Raw genomic sequence first — 21,758 nt, 5'->3', positions numbered from 1 at the left:
CATAACTGTGAGGTAATGCATATGTTAATTTAGATATATATTAGCCATTCCACGATGTGTATACATTTCAAAACATCATATGGCACATGATAAGACATACAATTTTGCCAATTTAAATAAAATAAAATATTTTTAAAAACAGTCACATTTCCAATAGCATCAAAAAGACAAACACCCAGGAATAAATTTAACAAAAGACGTGAAAAAACTTAAACTGTGAAAACTCAAAACATTGTTGAAAGAAATTAAAGACCTAAAAAAATGGAAAGATTTCTCACATTCGTGGATTGGAAGATCTAATTTTTAAATGAAGTCCTCCACAAATCTACAGATCTGCAAATCTACAGAGTTAATGAAATCCCTGTCAAAATCCTGCTGGTTTCTTTGCAGAAATTGACAAACTAATCCTAAAACTCATATGGAAATTCAAGGTCCTAGAATAGACAAAACAGTCTTGAGAAAGAAGAAGAAAGTTGGAAGATTCACATTTTCAATTTCAAAATGTACTACAAAATTACAATTGTTAAGACAATGTGTTCCTGGCATAAGGATAGGCCTGTACAGCAACGAAAGAGTATTGATATCCAGAAATAAACCCTTACATTTATCACCAATTGATCTCAAGAAGGGTGGCAGGACAATCTGATGTGGAAAGAGTCGTCTATTCAACCAAGGTAGTAAGATAGCTGACTAGCCACACACAAAATAATGAAGTTGGACCCTCCTTGTCACATTATGTACAAAAACTAATTTAAAATGGACCAAACACCTAAATTTACGATGGAAACTATAAAATTCTTAGAAGAAAACATGGGTGTAAACTTTTGCGACCTTGTACCAAGCAATGGTCTCTTAGATGTAACACCAAAAGTACAAGCAACCAAGGAGAAAATAGATAAATTGGACATCATTAAGATTTAAAACTCTTGTGTTTCAAAGACGACCATCAAGAAAGTGAACAGACAATCTACACAATGAAAGAAAACATTAACAAGTCATATTTCCGATAGGAATTTGTATCTAGAATATATAAAGTACTTTGCAACTCAATAATAAAAAGATAAATAAGCCAATTTTTTTAAAAAAGAACGTCTCCAAATAGACATTTCTCCAAAGAAGACATACATATGGCCAATAGTACATGAAAAGATGTCCCACATTATTAGGCCTCAGGGAAATTTAAAACAAAATCACAATGAGATACCACTTCAGACCCACTAGGATGGCTATAGTTAAAAAGAAAAATAATAACAAATGTTAGTGAGTATGTGGAAAAATCAGAACTCTCATATACTGCTTGAGGGAATGTTAAATGATGGAGTCACTTTGGAAAACCACCTGGCAGTTCTTTGAAAGGCTAAATACAGAATTATCATATGGCCCAGCAATTCTACCGATAGGGTACACCTACAAGAAAAGAAGACATTTGTTCACACGAAAACTTATACTTATGAATAATAGCAGTATTATTCATAATGGTCAAAAAGTGGGAACAATCCAAATGTTCATCACCTGCTGAATGGATAAAGGAAATGCGGTATAATCCAGACAATGAAATATTATTTGACAATAAAAAGGAATGAAGTATTGATATGTGTTATAATGTGAATGATACTTGAAAACACTGTGATAAGTGAAAAATGTTAGTCACAAAAGACCCCATATAATATGATTCCATTAATACAAAAGGTCCGGAACAGACAAATCCATAAGGATAAAAAGTAGATTAGCGGTGGTTGCCTATGGATGAGGAAGTTGTAGGAAAATGCGGACGGCCTGCTAATGCCGTTTCTTTTTAAAGTGATGAAAATGCTTTAAAATTGATTGTGGGAATGATAAATAACTCCGTGAATATACTGAAAAACATTAAATTGTACACTTTAAATGAATAAATTGCATGGTATGTGAATTATATCTCAACAAAGCTGTTTCTAAAAAAGTATTATGAAGGAGGGTGGGAGACACAGAATGAGAAAAAAAAAAAACAATAGGAAAGGGAAACAGAAGGAGAGGGAGAGGGATTGCTCTTCAAATTAGATTTACCAGCAAAGAGGAATCCAAGTAGAGAATTTGAGCAAAGTCCTAGGGAAGGAGGTAGACCTGCTGGCTTTGGCGTGACTTGCACAAGTCCCTTCTCAGCTTGAGGTTCCTCATCTGCAAAATTATCAGTTAGACCCACCATATCTCTGTTTTCTGGACCAGAGTTGCAAACGACCTCTGCTCCTCTGACATTTCTGTTCTTTCCCAAGGGTCTGTAAATATTTGAATCAGTTGGTTACCTTCTCTGAGCTGTCATTATAAAATAAATTAAAAACAACAAATTTGCTCAGCCTGAACCCCTTCCCCACCAATCCCCCCTCCCCCAACCTTCAATTTTCACTGCTCCCAAAGCTCATCCTCAAATCAAACTGAGGAACCTAGAAGCCCAAGCCTGGTTCATCCCACCTGTAGTCTCGCGTGTCGGGGATGGTGCGATTGAGAGGCAGCTGGTTGCTGAGGTACGCGTTGTAACCAAACTTCCGGAAGAGGTCCTGGGCCGCCTTCTGCTGGGCCTCAGAAAGATCCTCGCCCCACTGCCTGAAAAGCTGTGAGTGTGGGAAGAGTTTCATTTGGGTTTTGTGCTTCTTTGCCTCATTCACCTTGGTTTCCATTGCCTTTAGAACAGGGCGTACTTCATCTTTCGCCCTCTTCCGTGTGTTGTTCACATTTTCTTGTTGCCTCAGAGCCAATTTCATACTTTCTTCTACAAATGAAGAGGACAGGGTGGGAGAGAAAACATTTCAGCCCCTCCTTAGTTACCTGGGTATTTCTTTCCATTCTAATTTCCTCTAATGGTTTACCCACTACATCTTAAAACTTATAAGCTCTTGTCTCAGAGGATGTAGTATGTCAGGGAACTTGTCCAGCCATGCAAGGCTGTCCCAGCAAAGTATGTACTAGATACGTCTCTCCCTTTAGCCCCATCAAAACTCCTCCATCCCACATCTTCAAAGCTCCTCGAAGAACTGACTATGATCTGAGAAATAGATGGAAAATAAGCTAGTGTTTTTCAGAATGAGGCCTGAGAACCACTTACATCAGAATCATCAGTTGTGACTTTTTTTAATGTAGATACTCAGGCTAATCTCCAAATCCCATAAATCAGGATCTGAGAGTTGGGTGGAAATACAGACAGGAGAAATTACAAGAACCTGCTTTTTAATAAAACCAAGGAGTAATTCTTTTTACAGTAAAACTTAAGAAACACTTACTACACCATTGATGCCTAACAAAGACAAATCTGCTCTAACCACTCACCATCATCCACCTATGCCCTTGCTTCTCATGTGCTTGATTTACGAGGAACTTTAAAATTGGAGATGTCCTAGTCTTGCAATTTCCAACTTGCGTGATCATAAGAATGTCTTCAAAAGCTTGTTAAAAATACAGAATCCCAGGCCTCCCCTGAAGATTCTGACTCAGTTCTGGGGTAGAGCCTGAGAATCTATATTTTAAACAATTGGTCTAGATAAATCTAATTGTCACATTAATTCGGGAAACACTGCCTTAACTCAAAAGAATGAACAGATAGTGATAGACCCAGGCAGAGGATGTTTTATGCAGAAGCCGCCCTCCAGGATCCATGACGTCATCTATTATTTACCTCACCTTTCCACCCAGTAAGATTTGTGCTGGAGTATCTTAGCATATGCACCCTGAACTCCCTCAAGCTCAATCTGTGAACTCAGCAAAAAGAGAGAAAAAGTAACCATTTTAGTATTTAGTGATTACGACATTCTTCAGCACTAAATCCCACCATGGTGATCAAGGCACTCTGACATAGGATCCACTTTGTTCCTACTAATCCTCCCTTAAGCCCACACTAAACTTCAACCAGACTGACAGGATCACGTGTAGCCTGTCCAGCATCTTTCTGCAAGTTAGAAGAAGGCATCCTTTTTTTCTGGATGATTGCAACTCAGGGTCACCAGCTTGGTGAGGGGACAGCCCCATCGTGTGAATTTTCTCCGGGTAGATGCATCTCGTGCCACAGCACGTGGCTTGGCAAGCAGAACATGTGCTGGATTTCAGATCCATATACAGCCCCCAAGAGGGAAGCAGGGGAGTCCTGTGACTGGGAGGAGAACATGTTTGTAAAGTGATGTAAGACCGGCCCAAAAATAAGGAAAAGGAGAAAGAAAATCACCTCTTGAAGTGGTTAAGACAAAAAGAGGATAGTCGAAAAAACTTGGGCAAAAAGTCAATGGTAGGTCTCTCGAAGGAGGCTCATGTGAACACCATGCATATTTGTTCAGGTAGAAAAAAGAAGTGAGAGCATACTGTTTACAGTGTCCCAGATGGAACACTATGGTTATTCCTACTTTTCTGTCCTAAGCATACAGGAGCCACAGGGTGGTGCTGCGTTCTTCCTACGTCTGAGCTCCTCTGCGTTCTTCCTTGGAGGGATATCTGATTTTCTCTTTCACTCATAGCTGTCAGTGGGAGCTGGTTTAGGCCTGGCCATCCTAAAGTCAATTTGAGGAAATGCATAATCTGGTAGTATGAATACAGTGTCACTAGGTTATCCCCATAACTTATACCGAAACCTTCCAAGCCCCAAAACAGACACATCCATTGACATCCCCCTGGTGGGGCTTTTATGAACCCTGGGGGAGGTTCCAAAAAACTGGCTTAGAGTCATTGATCCCTCCCTCAATAGGGATATAATTATTATTGTTTGCTTTTGCTCTTGGTAGCTTACATGATTCAACTAAGTATCCTTATTGACTTCTGAATTTTTTTTTTTTTTTTTTTTTTTGAGACGGAGTCTCGCTCTGTCACCTGGGCTGGAGTGCAGTGGTGCGATCTCGGCTCACTGCAACCTCCACCTCCTGGATTCACGCCATTCTCCTGCCTCAGCTTCCCGAGTAGCTGGGACTACAGGCGCCCGCCACCACGCCCAGCTAATTTTTTGTATTTTTACTAGAGACGGGGTTTCACCGTGTTAGCCAGGATGGTCTCGATCTCCTGACCTTGTGATCCGCCCGCCTCGGCCTTCCAAAGTGCTAGGATTACAGGCGTGAGCCACCGCGCCCGGCCGACTTCTGATTTTTTTTTAAATCTTCCTGGAATCCTGGAGGCAATGAGCAAACAGGATGAAGGGTAATTAAACAGGCTTTTAGTTACAGGAAGCCCTGTGGAAAAAAAAACAAAAGCATTGGTGATCTAGAAACAGGGCCCAGAAGACTTTCTGAGGTTCAACTCAGGTGGTAGTGAGTCTCTGACATCACATTTCAGAGCGAATAAAATGTGGGAGCACCAAGAATAACAAGAAAGATCTTTGCAAAGAAGGAAAGAGGAGTAAACCAGATGGCTCTGGCTGGCTCCTCATGGCACATTGTGTCCTAGCTGATGGAAAGAATAGCAGGGCTTTGGGTAGAACTCCTGCCATTTTACGGCTTGAGGAGGCTGAGCCAGTCTGATGAGCCTTGGGGATGGGTGAGACAGTCCTGGTGTGGTCTGGGTGCTCTGCCAAATAGTGAGGGTGGTGCTGGGGTCACCACCCTAGGTACACAGGCATCCTCCTGGTGAAGCTGCACCAAGCATATTTGCATGGGCAATGTCCGACCCACCCAGGTAAGCCAGGGCTTGTGGAGCTGATGATCTTCCCTCTGTTTCATCCACTCTCTTACCCTGTATCACTCTTCCCTTCATCCCTGTCTGCCTGTCTTTTTCTCTTTCTTTCCTAGACACACCCACTCATTTATTCATCTATGGAATTTCGATGTATGAATAGAAATGAGTAGTGAATGAGACGTTCATGGAAACAGCACTTATGAAACTTACTTTCCATAAAACTGTACCATAATAAGATATGATGAGTCTTATGAAGGAGGACGTAGAAGGTGCTATGGGTGCCTTAGGCCTCCTCCTCTCTCCTTTTATTCTCTCCTTCTCTCCCATCACACTTTCCCTTCTTTTCTTCTTGTCTCCATACAAACTCTTTCACTCTCTCTCTCTGGACTCCCTCACTTCTCTGCTCCTTTCCTGTCCCAGCTCTTTTCTCCTCTCTCATCTCCCTTCTCACTCTCCTCGCTCTTTCCCTGATTTCTTCTCTCCCTTCCTTTTTCTCTTCCTGCCTTTCCTTCCACCCATCTCCCAGCCTCACCCTGAACCCTGACAATGCTCAGTTCTCATTTTAAAAGACACTTTCCCCGACTCCAGCCCCATGTGCACACACCTGGGCAGTCACATCCCTGCCCACACATAAAAGACCTCCCTATGGGGTTCCAGCATTTGATCCCTGTTACCTGGGGAGCAGGGGGAAATTGCTGCTTCCCTTGCTGAAGTTGGATGTGCAGGCACATAAAATTCAGAGGCATTAGAGTTCCATGAGCCGGAATCACAAACAAACCCCAGAATTTGTTGAAATCTTACCCTTAAGTTTAAATGAGGAGGTTAAAATTTGGCACAGAGCAGTTTATAGATCACCTTCTGCATCTATTCACAACCCTATTAGGTCAAGTAGATAACTTTCATTATTGTTATCATCATCTCCATTTACAGACCAGGAACCTGAGGCTGAGGGAGAGAAGCACTTGCTCAAAGTCACACAACCACAATGGCACATCAGGATTCGATCTTAGGTCCTCTAACAAAGCCCTCATTAGTTCATGATAGGAGCACACAGCAAAACGGAAGTGAGGCCTTTGCCCCAGAGATTGCCACCTCTCTTGAACAGCCCCTACCACACATAGGCCTAAGGACAGGGCTATGCTAGACATTCCTAAGGCCCTTGGGATTCTTATTCTTCTCGTTGCCTGCATATATGTAGATATAACAATAATGCATGTGCACAAGCCCACACACGCATACACACACACATGCTCACCTCCCCCATACTGCTTGCTCTAATTTCCACTTCTGCTCACTTCATTCTCAATACCCATCTCCCATTTGAAGACACAGAATTCAGTGTCAGATGCTTCAATGAGCGACTGAGATGAAAATGTGACCTCTCACCCATTTTTCCCTCCACATCCATTTTTTCCTAAGTGCCCCAAACACACACACACACACCCACACACACACCTTCCAGGTTAGCGCTGTAAACTCACTCAGATCCTGCAATTCCACCTCCAAGTGGGAGAGTCTCTTTATCACTGCCCCGTCGCGCTTATTCAGATGTAAAGGAAGCTCCCTGTGGAGACCACCCGTAAACAGGTTTTGTAAAGTCCCCTTGCTAGAAAATACCAGAAGGAGATTGACAGCAATGGCCAGAGTCAGCCCAATGCAGAGGGCTTTGGGGAGTTTTCTCCAAAACATCATCTTCCTGGAGCTCGTCCACTCCCTGTGAGGCTGAGTGTGTCACTGCCGGAGCAGGTTAAGGATCAGAACCAGCCCAGCTTTTGTGGGAAAGAGAGTTCTAGGTGGCAGTTGAGTTGGTCTCCCCTGTGTGAGACACCCATGGGAAGCCACAGGCGGCCTCTGAGGAGAAAAGTCTCCTTATTGCCTTCTTTGTCTTTATGCCCCGAGAGGATAACCGCTCTGCTGCTTTCCACAGGTTGCTCAGGGAGATAACACTCCCTTGAAGCAGAGGAGTATAATCAAACATCTTGGCTCCTCCTGAAACCCACTCCCACCCATTTCAGTCGTTAAAGATCTTAAGTAGTTTAGACACACGCCTTTGCTCAAGGAAATTCACAGAAACCGCCACTGTTACACATCTTATCCAATGACTCACTGATTAATCCTTTTCCTCATCCCTCCCTCCCCTTCCCATCTGCCCTAAGAACAAAGAGCTTGTAAACCAATAAACTGGGTGGAGCCCGAGAGCTCTGGGCCATGAGCAAGCCTCTGATGCTTTGGTCCCCTGGACCTGCCTTTTAAACGCTTATTCTGTCTCTTTCTAACTCCTTTGTCTCCGCCGGACTCGAGGTACCTGCTGGGTGGTGTGGGGCTGTTTTCCCCAACAGCTTTGTCTCCAAGCCCAACTTCATAGATGACACCCTGCCTGCTAGGCCAGATGTTCTCTGGCCAAGAACACTATTATAGCTGCCTGGCTTCTCCCTGAGCAGCGTCAGGTGTGAGGAGTGTGCATGGCAGCTGCCCAGCGACGGGTAAGTCACCTGGACACACCTTGTACTGTCTCAGAAGTCAGAAGAATGCTTGCTCCTGCAGCTAGCTCAGGCTGCCTGGGTGAGAGGCTTTTCTCTATATATGTTTGTTTGATGTTTAATGTTCTCTCTCCCTGGAAAAACCACCCGGGAGACTCTGATAGGGCATGTGAGGTCCAGTCCTGTGGGTATAAGAAGGGGATAAATAGGATGAAAAAGAAATCACGAAGCAAGAAGTCTCTGTACACTTAGATCCTTGCTTTTTTGGAGAGCCAGGATCTAAGACGTCTTTTTACCTAACTCTACAGGGTTTTGGACATAGTAGGTGTGCAACAAATGCTTGTCCCACAAACTTAAGGAGAGAATTTCTTGCTAGTTCCTAGGACTTCACTGCCTAGAAGAAGGTGGAGAAGAGCTGGAGGCGGCACCCAGGGTTGAGCCTCAGGGGATGACCCCGATTCACTGGTCTCTGTCCTTTGCTTGTCCTCTGCACAACTTCATACACTGGGCTTCTGCCCTGCCCCAGCTTCCAGTAACTCCTTTGCCTCCACACCTCACACTTATAATATGTTTTGGACAAATCACCAGTGATCATCATTGTAGAATAAACACTTAAAATTGTTCCCCAAGGCTAAAAGTTTAAAGTTCTCAGTCTACTGTCAATCCCGTCAAAATCACAGCTTCCACCCCGGCCTGGCTCTTTGGACTATTTACTAGGTCCCAAACACAGCACATTGTGACATGTGCTGAGGCGGACATGTGGATTAAAGGAAAGAAATGTGGCTTTAGGAAAAACAGGATGAAAATGAACAAAATGAAAAGGAATCACTTCTTCTGTTTTGCAGGGATAGAAAATGTCTCCCAGCCTCCCACTTGCAAATTAGACTCAAAACATAAAAAACCCATGATCCGGCCAGGCGCAGTGGCTCATGCCTGTAATCCCAGCACTTTGGGAGGCTGAGGCAGGTGGATCACCTGAGGTCAGGAGTTCAAGACCAGCCTGGCCAACATGGCGAAACGCCATCTCTACTAAAAATAACAAAATTAGCTGGGCATGGTGGCAGGCACCTGTAATCCCAGCGACTTGGGAGGCAGAGGCAGGAAAATCGCTTGAACCCAGGAGACGGAGGTTGCAGTGAGTCGAGATTGCACCACTGCACTCCAGCCTGGGCAACAAGAACAAAACTCCACCTCAAACAACAACAAAAACAACAACTACAAAAAACAAACAAACAAACAAACAAAAACGCATGACGCTTCTGCTTCTGGGACAAGATGAAATACCTACATTTATCTTCTCTATTCCTTCCCACCAGGGCAAGTAAAAAGTACACATGATATGTAAAACAAACGTAAGAAGACTCTGAAAGGTAGAGAGAACAGGGCAGGCTGACTAGAGATCTCCAGATATCCTAGCTATATTAGGAAATAGATTCCAAGTTGCTGGATGCTGGAGCAGTCAACAACTTGGAAATGCCAATGGGCAGAAACAATAGAAGCCCCAAGAAAAAGCTGCTTTCTCTAACCAAAAAAAAACAGGAAATGGGAAGCCTAGCAAGACAGAAAATGTTTAGACAACAACTGCCCTACTCCAGCCAAATGCCACTGAAAACCTTGCAGTGCCATGCCCACCCCATCCACAGAGGCCTCGTGGGGAGCCTAGACTTCCAACCTCACCCCAGCTGTGAGGGTGTGCCCCTGCATCCCCCACCTTCCCCTCCAGGGTGTGTCAGTGAAGGTCTCTTGGGGAGCTGGCATTTTTGTCATTGTCCCCACATGATATCAGTAAAGGAACAGTGGCCCTCCCCTTTTCAGCCAGTGTGGTGTCAGCAGAGGGCTAGTGGGGAACCTGAACTCCCTCCCTCACCCATCAGTAATGAGGCAGCCCTCCCCACCAGGTGTCAGTGGAGGCCAAGCATGGAACCTGGGCTTCCTCTCCCACCTGGCAGCGATGAGATGAAATCTCCCTTTCCCACCAGAACAGTGTATGAAAGCCCTGCTAAAACAGATTTACATAGGATCCAGAGTCTCATAAAGTTATATTCAGAATGGCCAAGATGCAATAGAAAATCACTTGTCATATCAACAACCAGGAAAATCTCAACTTGGAAGAACCTATCAACAGACACCAACACCAGCCGGGCATGGTGGCTCATGTCTGCAATCACAGCACTTTGGGAGGCTGAGGCAGGAGGAGGATGGCTTGATTCCCAGGAGTTTGAGACCAGCTTGGGCAACATAGTGAGACCCTGTTTCTACTAAAAAATAAACTTTTTTTTTAAACTGGCATGGCATGGTGGCTCACATCTGTAATCCCAGCACTTTGGGAGGCTGAAGCAAGCAGATCACTTGAGCCCAGGAGTTCAAGACCAGCCTGAGCAACATGGTACAACCCCATCTCTAAAAAAATTTTAAAAAATCGCCAGGCATGATGGCACATGCCTCTGGCCCCAACTACCCAGGATGCTGAGGTGGGAGGATCACCTGAGCCCAGGAGGCTGAAGGTGCAGTAAGCCATGATCATGCCATTGCACTCCAGCCTGGGTGACAGAGTGAGACCCTGTCTCAAAAAAAAAAAAAAATTAAAGCAGATACCAACACCAAGATGACACAGATGCTGGAACTGTCTGACAAGGATTTAAAAGCAGCCATAGTAACTGCTTCAGTGAGTGATTATGAACATGCTTGAAACAAATGAAGAAACAGCAAGGAAATCAAACGTTTCAGCAAAGATATAGAAACCTCAGGAAAGAAATTGAAGACATAAAAAAGAACCAAATGGAAATTTTATAAGTGAAAAACACAATAAAAAAAATTTAAAAATCACTGGGTGAGCCTCAACTGTAGAATGACAAGGACAGAGAAAAGAATCAGTGAACTTGAAGACAGAACAATAGAAAATGTTCAATCTGAAAAACAGAAAGTAGACTAAAAAAAATATTAAACCTCAAAGACTGGTGAGAGATTACAACAGACCTAACATTCATGTCATCGGAGCCTTAGAAGGAAAAGACAAAATGTGGGGCTAAATAAGAATGCAAAGAAATAAGTGCTGGCTGGGCACGGTGGCTCACACCTGTGATCCCAACACTTTGGGAGGCCGAGGTAGGTGGACCTGAAGTCAGGAGTTCGAGACCAGCCTGACCAACATGGTGAAACCCCGTCTCTACTAAAAATACAAAAAGTTAGCTGGCCATGGTGGTGCACACCTGTAATTCCAGCTACTTGGGAGGCTGAGGCAGGAGAATCACTTGAACCCAGGAGGCAGAGGTTGCAGTGAGCCGAGATCCCGCCACTGCACTGTAGCCTGGGCAAAAAGATCGAAAGTCAGAAAGAAAGGAAGAAAGGGAAGAAAGAAAGAAAATTTCCGAAGGTTGGCAAAAGACACAAACCTACAAATTCAAAATGCTGAGCAAATCCCAAATAGGACAAACTCAAAGAAATTCATGATCATCTGATGCCCAGATGCATTATAATCAAACTTCTAAAAACTAAAGACAAATAAAAATTCTTAAAAGTAGCAAGAGAAAAATGACACTTATAGGGGAAAAACAATTCAAATGATAGAGTTCTCATCAGAAATCAAGATGACCTGAAGAAAGTAGCACAACTTTTCAAGCGCTGGAAGAAAAGAATGGTCAATCCTGAATCCTATATCCAACAAAAATACCCTTCAGGAATGGAGAAGAAATCAAGACATCTTCAGATAAGAAAACTAATAGAATTTGTTTCCAGCAGACTTACTTCAAAAGGATGACTACAGAAATTGTTCTAAGTAAAGAAATGACGAAAGAAGGAATCTTGGAACAAGAAAAACAAAAGAACAGTGTTAAAATCTGAGTAAATACAAAAGACTTTCCTTTTCCTCTTGAGTTTTCTAAATTGTGTTTGGCAACCAAAAATCATAACATTGTCTGCTGTGGTCTGAAAATATATGGAAGAGATATTTAAGACAATTATACTATATATGGGGGAGGGTAAATTAGGGACTTAAATAAGGTAATGTTTCTTCATCTCACGTGGACTGGTAAGATGGCAACACCAGTAGACTGTGTTATGTATATACAATGGTGATTAAATAGTTCTAAAGTATCTTGAGTGACAGTGTTTGCATGTCTACATGTAATATCTACATGTGATAAAATAGCATAGAACTATATACACACAGTATCAATGTCAATTTTCTGCTTTTGCTATCGCACTATAGTTATATAACTACATATATAATATAGAAATGTCATCAGCTTCTTTGCTATTGCACTATAGTTATATATGCAGTTATATATCTTCTTTCTGGGAATACTAGGTGCCCTCTCATGCATCCAATCACTGCTCAGTTATATAGTTATATATACAGTTATATAAATATAGTTATAGTCATTGGGAAAAACTGGGTGTAAGAGGTGTACAGAACTGCTCTGTACAATTCTTGCAAATTTTGTGAATCTGTAATTACTTCAAAATTGTTTTCTTTTAAAACAAAAAGATTCCTACCCTGCAGAAACTGACTGCTGAAGTAGATCACTTTCTAAAATTACAAAGTCTTTATTAAAAACCCACACAAAAATCGTGGCTACCTCTAGAGTTGGCGGGGATTGGAGGACTGAGGGCTAGAGGTGGGAGGAAACTGATTTCCACTGCATAATTTTTTTTAATATATTCTACATTTTGTTTCATATTACATGAATTATCCATTAAAAATAAATAAAATAATTTGATCAAACATTGCACCATAATCGGTGCCATTTTACTGCTGTCTAGAATAGGTCAAAGTTCACTCAGCTAGAGAGACCAGCAAATACTCCTCTGCAGTCTCGCGTGCACTTGTCCTTCTCCACTAAGACGCTGACGAGACCCCTCTTTCTAGGAACACCAGGTGCCCTCTCATGCATCCAATCACTGACCAGAACACTGGGGCAGTGTTCTTCCAATGTTTACTTCATAAAATTCACCTGGGTAGCTTGGTAAAAATGCACACGTCCAGGTTCTAAGCCAGAAGATCCTATTCTGTAGGTCATTAGGAGACCCGGACACCTGCACTTTTAACAAATCCCTTATATGAATAGGTTTACACCTCTGCCCCGAGGGAGCCCACAAATCCATGGGAGAGGGGCTGATTTACAGTTAGAGTCAATGTGCTTACTACCCTGTAGGAGGCCCCAACTTGCACCAAGGGTCACGAAAGGGCAAGTGACCAATCTGCCTAGGGATGTGGCATCTTGAAAGATTGAGCGTGTGCGTGTGTGTGTATATGTGTGTGTGTCAGTTCCTCCAGCAAAGGGAGCATGTGTAAGGAAGGTTATGGGGACAAGAAAGTACAATTTTTTTTTTTATTATTTTAAAAATAATAGGGGCCGGGCACGGTGCTTCACACCTGTAATCCCAGCACTTTGGGAGGCCGAGGCGGGCGGATCACAAGGTCAGGAGACTGAGACCATCCTAGCTAACACGGTGATATCCCATTTCTACTAAAAATACAAAAAATTAGCCAGGCATAGGGGCACACGCCTGTTGTCCCAGCTACTCAGAAGGCTGAGGCAGGAGAATTGCTTGGACCCGGGAGGCAGAGGTTGCAGTGAGCCGAGATCGCACCATTGCACTCCAGCCTGGGCAACAGAGTGAGACTCTGTCTCACAAAAAAAAAAAAAAAAAAAAAAAAAACCAGAAAATAGGGCTGGGATCTCACTTTGTTGCCCAGGCTGGTCTCAAACTCCTGAGCTCAAGCAATCTGCCTGCCTAAACCTCCCAAATAGCTGGGATTAGAGGCATGAGCTACCGCTCCTGGCCACAAATTATTTTAACGAAGATCAAATGGATAAAAGCAGTCAGAACGTGGAGGCGGAGGCGGGGACTGCGATAAGATGATAAGAGTTGTCTACCTCATTTTTGTTTATAATAGCAAATAATAATAAGCTGACCTAAAGTTTCCAACCACAAGCGAATAGTTAAATAATTAACTGTGCATAATAGTTAAGTAAATTATGCCATCTCCACTGCACAGAATATTAGAATATTATGGACAACAAGGAGATACTGTTGGAAATAGTATAGATTTTAGAGCAAGGTAATAATTCTATTACTTACTAGCCAGGTAAACTAAGGCAAGTTATTTCACCTCTCTGAACATAATTTACCTTATGTGCAATATGGGGATATATAATACTCTTCTTTACAGAGCTGTTATGGGATATGGGATAACCTTTGTAACTTGTCTGGCATATTCAATAAACATTAGGTAATTTTCTAAAATTACAAACTCTTTATTAAAAACACACACGAAGTCAGGCAAGATGGTTCATGCCTGTAATCCCCACACTTTGAGAGGCTGAGATAGGTGGATCCCTTGAGCTCACAAGTTCGAGACCAGCCTAGACAACATGACAAAACCCCATCTCTAAAAAAAAATACAAAAATGAGCCGGGCTGCGGGAGGTGGAGGGCACCTGTAGTCCCAGCTACTCGGTAGGCTGAGGTGGGAGGATGGCTTGAGCCCAGGAGGCAGACGTTGCGGTGAGCTGAGATTAAGCCACTGCACTCCAGCCTGGAGCCAGACCTTGTCTCAAAACACACACACACATGCACACACGCAAACAGTGGTTACCTCTAGAGTTGGCGGGGATTGGAGAACTGAGAGATAGAGGTAGGAGAAGACTAATTTTCACTATGCAATATCACTGATTTTCACTGTGCAATCATTGCTGTGGTTTTTGTTTTAAAATTTTGAAGGCCATATTGCAACATGGAAAACAGCTTATAATAAAATGCTAAGTGAACAAAAAAAGGCTAGAAAATTGTTGAGCTTTCCAAATGGGGACTTACAGGAGTCCTAAATAGTGTCACAGTGCCACTAACAGCCCAAATTTATTGTACCCTTACCACATCTGCTGACATAGGATTCCAAGCTTCTGCAAAGTCTCCTCAAGTATTTCTCAAGGTCCTCAGAGGGGTCTCTGAAGGGGTCCAGCAAGGATCCAGGTAGCATCTTACAGCTTTCTTTCTCAAGTTCCTCAGCAGTCTTGCCTAAGTTGTCTCTCCACCAAACCCTGCAGCCTCTCACAGCCCATTCCTCTGTGGAATACCCAGGCCCCTACTGCCTCAGAGAACGGGCATCTTAGAAGTACTCAAAACCATGAGACTGTCTATGACAAAGCTGGAAAAACTTACCCTACTTTTCATGCTCCACGCAGTTAAGGGTGATGAGCGGCAAAGTCAATGTATCTTACAGTCCATTATCTTACAGTATGTAGTGAAAATGACTTTGAGTGTTTACCCACAGACAGCCATTTTGCCCCCTAGGACACAAACCCAACAGAGAATGGCAGAAATGTTAAGTCAGAGATCATCCAAATGTCACCTGCCACACCTAGTCAGAATCACTTTTCGCTCAGGGGATGAGGACATTGTATTTGACCACACTTGTCTGCCTGATTCCTTTCCTTAGCTTGGGTTCTTTCCCAGGAGGCTCCCTAGGTCTTAGCAGACTCCCGGTTGCCTACACTACCACCCTGCCAGTTGTGCCCATAGATGACTAAGCCCAAGCAATAAGCATAGCTTAGAAACCAGATGGAAACCTCACTCCCACTTCAATGCAAGACTGTGATTACAGCCATGTGTAAAAGAAAACCCAATGCCCAGATTCTTCAATACAAGGAACCAGTGTAACTTTGGAAACATGATTGATTCTAAAATCTGAAGCAGGCAAAATACAAGATGAACCCAAAGCATTTCATAGTACCAGAAAGTAAGAAAAGGCTCAAAAAGCTAAGAGGTGGTGTTGGGGGAAGAGAGATGAAAAAGGAAAGAAAACTAAAACAAGAAAACCAAACAGAAATACAATTTTTAAAAAGACTAGAAGGAAATATGTTGAAATTGTAAGAATGGTCATCTTATGGTCGTTAGACTATAGGCAATTAATTTTCTTTTTCTATTTTTTATTATTCTGACATGGCCCTATCAGCTTTATAATGGAAACCATTTATAAATTAGTGATATTTTAAAGTAGAATCACTATTCATGGTAGCCATTTGAAAACAGACATAGGGGAAAGAAGTGATGAAGGAGGAACCGAACGTTCAGCTTCTGCACCTTTGTGCTTGGTAGTGCCCATAACAGAGGAAGAGAACAAAGGGGAAGAAGAGAGACGAGAGGAAACACCTAGGTCAACTAGGCACATGTTTCATCGGAAGGCCTCTGAAGATCAGATGTGTCCTGTAAGCAAATGGAAATTTGAGTCTCAAGCACTGGAAAGACATCAAGGATAGGGTAGAAAATTTCCTCAGAGGAAATGAACATAGTTGTGAGAGTAGAAGTGTACTGGAATTAAACATAACAATGGAACATTCAATAACAATGGAAAATTTTATGTTTATGTTGTCTTAAATCCTATTGGGAAAAAATGGTGATTCGACAATTAATAATGTCTTTCTTTGCTCTCCCTTGCCACAAAAGCCTCTAGTCAGACAGGAGATGTTTCAGAAAGGATTACTTTTGTTGATCATTATTCTGACCTTTTGTGAGAGAAACTCCTCCTTCATATTTCATCACTAAAATTTCTGCACATTCTATTCTATTTGGGGATATGTTCTCAAGAGATTAAGCTGTATTCTTACTAAATCAGTTATAAATATCTGTACAGAGCTGGGTGTGATGGCAGTCACCCACAGTCCCACCTACTTAGGAAGCTGAGGTAGAAGGAGTTCAAGACCAACCTAGGCAAAATAGCAAGACCCAATTTCTAAAAAATAAAAATTTAAAAAAGACAAGTATTTGTGCAACGTCAGAAGATTCATTCATTTTACAAAGAGTAAGATTGATAATGATGGCTAAAAAAAAGCTTATTTATAGATTGTGAGTATGTGATGGAGGGAAAAAAAAGAAATAAATATTTTGTAAGCATCTTCCAAGGGCCATCCAGTGTTACGTATATCGTACATGTGATTTCATTTGATCTTCACGATCAGCCTGTGATGCAGGAATTATTATTTCATTCCATAGGTAAGGAAACTGAGGACAAGAAGGTTCAATAATATTCACTCTAGATCGGTTGCATCCTCTTCTTTTTAGTGTTTTAGGTCATATTTCTTGGGGCTTAGTACAGACAGCCTGCATGTCGTTTTTCTTTTTCATATAAATCCACTTCCGACTGTCCTTCCTGATCACCTGGGTTAGTTGCCTATATATTTATCATTGTGCTGCTCTATATATGACACAGATGTAAGTGTTTTGACCCCAACTGCTCATCCAGGAGGGGAAAAAGAAATAATATGACCCAGGAAGAAATCATAAGTTTCCTGAGTAAAAAAGCTTTCAGGCATAACTCAGTTTAAACATGGTCTTTTCCACAAAAATCAAGAGGCTTTGACAAATCTCTCCAACCACGCCAACAGAGGAAACTGGACACGCCAACGCAGAATTGGACAGCATGATAATACGTAATGCAGTTGCACGTAAAGTGTAAAGAGGAAGAACCAATGGTGTAGTCAATATTGTTGCTAAATATTTAACTTTGAGCAATGGCAGAGTGACAGAATTCTTTGTCATTAATTAATCATCCCACAGTACCGACTTTTGAAAAAGGGAATTGACCCAAGGAAAAAGATTATCCTGGAAAATAGGCCAATATAGATTGCAGAACAAGGCAACAGAAGAGAACTGGGACCAGAACTAAAATATGGGGTCTGGATTATTTGTCTTGCTGTTGCTGTTGTTGTTGCATTGTTGTTTACCATGCCTGGTTATGGGTTTCATTAATGACCTAGCAAGGAAGACTTGGCCACTAGCATCAGAACTACTTTAGAGTAGATACAATTTTTATACAGCCTATACGTGTCCATGTAATTCACTTTCATAAGCCTCAGTTCTTCGCATGTTATCTGATGGATAATGATTTGAAGCACTGCCTTACCTACCAGCTGCCACCTGCCAGCCAACAGCCCAGTTTCCATTTCATTTAGGCATTCTAGTGAGACTTTAAATAATTCAAGGTAGAACTAATCAGTTTATACAAAAATTGGAAGAAGCACTTAGGGAAAGATACTTTGGAATTTCAGGCAAGTAAAGGAAAAGTGTTTCTATTCTGTTTCATTTACCTATTTGTCTCTTCTTTTGTCAGTACCACACTGCCTTGATCATTGTAGCTTTATAAGAAGTCTGAAGGCCAGGCATGGTGGCTCATGCCTATAATCCCAGCACTTTGGGAGGCTGAGGCGGGCGGATCACTTAAGGTCAGGAGTTCAAGCCCAGCCTGGCCAACATGGCGAAACCCTGTCTCTGCTTAAAAAAATACAAAAAAATTTAGCTGGGTGTGGTTGCACACACTTGTAATCCCAGTTACTGGGGAGGCTGATGCAGGAGAATCACTTGAACTTGTGGGGTGGAGGCTGCAGTGAGCCGAGATTGCACCATTGCACTCCAGCCTGGGCAACAGGGCAAGACTCCATCTCAAAAAAAAAAAAAAAGAAAGAAAGTCTGGAGTTCAGGTAGTCTGGGCCCTTCCTTTTTTTTTTTTCTCCTTAAGTATTATGTTAGCTAGTCTGGATCTTTTGCTTCTCCATATAAACTTTGGAATTAATTTCTCGATATCCACAAAATAAATTGCTGGGATTTTTATTGGGATTGCATTAAATCTATAGATCAAGTTGGAAAGAATGCAAATCTTGACAGTACTGAATCTTCCTATCCATTAACTTAAAATATCTCTCCATTTATTTAGTTGTTCTTTGATTTGTTTCCTCAGAGGTTGTAGTTTCCCTCACATAGATCTTGTATGTATTTCATTGGATTTATACCTAAGTATTTCTTTCTTGGGGTGTGATAACATAAATGGTGTTATGATTTCAAATTCCAATTGTTCATTGTTGATATATAGGAAAGTGGTTGAGTGTTGTATATTAATCTTGTATCCTACAAACTTGCCGTAATCACTTCTTAGTTCCAAGAGGTTTCTGTTGGTTCTTTGGGATTTTTCTACAAAGACAGCTATATCATCTGTGAGCAAAGACAATTTTATTTCTCCTTCCCTGTGCTCCTTTTATTTCTTGCTCTTTTTTATTGCTTTACTTCCAGTACAATGTTAAAAAGAAGTGGTGAGAGGAGACATCCTTTTCTTGTTTCTGATCTCAATTGAAAACCTAGTTGCTCACCAGTAGGTATAACATTAGCTATAGTTTTTTGGAGACGTTCTTTATCAAGTTGAGGAAGTTCCCCTCTAATCACAGTTTGGTAAGTGTTTTTATCATGAATGAGTGTTGGAATTTTGTCAAATGCTCTTTCTGTATCTATCAATGTGATCATGTGATTTTTGTGCTTTAACCAGTTGATGTGATGGATTATATTACTGATTTCCAAACGTTGAGCCAGCCTTGCATACCTGGAATAAATCCCATTTGGTTGTAGTGTTTAATTCTCTTCTTACATTGTTGGCTTCAATATCCTAATATTTTGCTGAGAATTTTTGCATTTATGTTCATGAGAGATATTGGTCTGTACTTTTCTTGTAAAGTCTTTGTCTGGTTTTGGTATTAAGGTAATGCTAGCTGCAAATAATGAGTTAGGAAGTATTTCGTCTGCTTCTGTCTTCTGAAAGAGACTATGGAGAATTAGCATAATTTCTTCCTTTAATTTTTGGTAGAATTCACCAGCAAATTGATCTGAGCCTTGTGCTTTCTATTTTGGAAGAATATTGATTATGGATTCCATTTCTTAAATAGATACAGGCTTATTCAGATTGTCGATTTCTTCTTGTATGTTTTGGCAGATTGTGTTTTTCAAAAACTTGGTCATTGAAAGCTCATTGTTGTTTGTATTAAAAAAACAAAACAAAACAAATAATCAAAAACTTTGGTCCATTTTATCTAGATTGTCAAATTTCTAGTTATTCCTAGAAATAAAGTATTTCTTTCTTTCTTTTTTTTTTAATGTCCATGGATCTGTAAAGGATGTCCCTTCTTTCATTTCTGATTTTAGTAATTTGTATCCTGTCTCTCTTTTTTTTTTTTTTTGTTTGTTTCTCGCTAGAGACTTATTGACTTAATCGATCTTTTCAAAGAATCAGCTTTGGGTTCACTGTCTTTTCTCTTGATATCTTGTTTTCAATTTCATTGATTTCTCTTCTAATTTCTATAATGTCTTCTGCTTGCTTTGGACTTAATTTGCTCTTCTTTTTCTAGTTAAGCTCAGATTACTGATTTTAGATCTTCTTTTTTAGTATACACATTCTATACTATAAATTTTCCTTTAAATATTGCTTTCACTGCATTTCATAAATGTTGACATGTTGTATTTTCATTTTCATTTAGTTCAAAGCATTTTAAAATTTATCTTGAGATCTCTTTTTTGACCTGTGCTTTATTTGGAAGTGTTTTGTTTAATCTCCACGTTTTTAGATTTTGCAGATACCATTCTAGCTTAATTTTATTGTGATCTGAGAGCGCATATTTTATGATTTCTATTCTTTCAAACTTGTTAAGGTGGGTTTTATTGTCCAGAATGTGGTCTACCTTGGTGAATGTTCCATGTGAGCTTGAAAAGAATCTGTATCTTCTGTTCTTGGATGAAGTGTTCTATACATGTCAATTACATTCAGTTGATTGATGGTATTATTGAGTTCAACTTATGTCCTGACTGATTGCCTGCTGAATCTATTACTGATAGAGTGATGCGGAAGTCTCCAACTATAACAGTGAATTCATCTGTGTCCTCTTTCAGTTCTTTCAGTTTTTGTCTCACATATTTGATGCCGTGTTAGTAGGTGCATATATAGTAAGCATTGTTACATCTTCTTAAAGTATCGACCTCTTTATCATGCCCCCGTTATCAAAATACTCCCTCAATTTTTGTTTGTCTGAGAAAGTATTTATTTCTCCTTTACTTTTGAAGGACAGTTTCACAAAATACAGAATTCTAGGCAGATGGGTTTTTTTTTTCTCTCAACACATTAAATATTTCACTTCACTCTCTTCTTGCCTCCATGGCCTCTGAGGTGAAGTCAAATGTAATTCTTATGTTTGCCCTTCTATAAATAAGGTCTTTTTTAATCCTCCTGGCTTGTTTCAATATTTTTTCTTTATCTTTGATTTTCTGGAGATTAAGTATGAAATACCTAGGTGTAGATTTTGGCACTTCTCCTGCTTTGTACTCTCTGAGTATACTGAATCTGTGGTTTGGTGTCTGACATTAATTTGGGGATATTCCAAGTTATTATTGCTTCAGGCATTTCTTCTATTCCATTCTCTCTTTATTCTCATTCTGGTATGTTCATTATGCATACATTACACCTTTTATAATTGTCTCACAGTTTTTGAATATCCTGTTCTTTTTTTAAATCTTTTTCTCTTTGTCTTTTAGTTATAGAAGTTTCTATTGATATATCCTGAAGCTCAGGTTTTTTTCTCATCCAAGTCCAGTCTACTAATAACCCCCTCAAAGGCATTATTCATGTATGTAACAGTGTTTTTGATCTATAGCATATCTTTTTATTCTTTCTTAGAATTTTGATCTCTCTGTTTATATATTAGTCATCTATTTTTTCATGCTGTCTACTTTGATCATTAGTGAAATTACCATATTAATCATAGTTATTTTAAATTCCTAGTCTGAAAATTTCAACATCCTTGCCATATCTCAGTCTGGTGCTAATGTTTGCCTTCTCACCTCAAACTTTGTT

General features: G+C 40.8%; 1 protein-coding gene across 2 annotated transcripts in view; it reads right to left on the bottom strand.

Moving 5' to 3' along the window:
- GALNT8 (polypeptide N-acetylgalactosaminyltransferase 8) overlaps positions 1-10,503 on the bottom strand; it is a 64,088-nt gene extending 53,585 nt beyond the window's left edge. The window contains exons 1-2 of one of the 2 annotated variants that reach the window (XM_009247343.3): positions 7,098-10,503; positions 2,446-2,743 (exon numbers count right to left, since the gene is read on the bottom strand). In XM_009247343.3, the coding sequence (XP_009245618.2) occupies positions 2,446-2,743; positions 7,098-7,308 (509 nt within the window). In that variant the 5' untranslated portion in view covers positions 7,309-10,503. Of the gene's footprint in view, positions 1-2,445; positions 2,744-5,012 lie in introns of both variants that reach the window. The other variant, XM_063711998.1, reaches the window with a different exon arrangement.
- Positions 10,504-21,758: the final 11,255 nt, after the last annotated feature.

This window comes from Pongo abelii, chromosome 10 (genome assembly GCF_028885655.2).
Source record: "Pongo abelii isolate AG06213 chromosome 10, NHGRI_mPonAbe1-v2.0_pri, whole genome shotgun sequence".
NCBI classification, from domain to species: domain Eukaryota; kingdom Metazoa; phylum Chordata; class Mammalia; order Primates; family Hominidae; genus Pongo; species Pongo abelii.
Note: the sequence above shows the minus strand (reverse complement) of the source record. Positions and strands in the feature narration are given on the sequence as shown.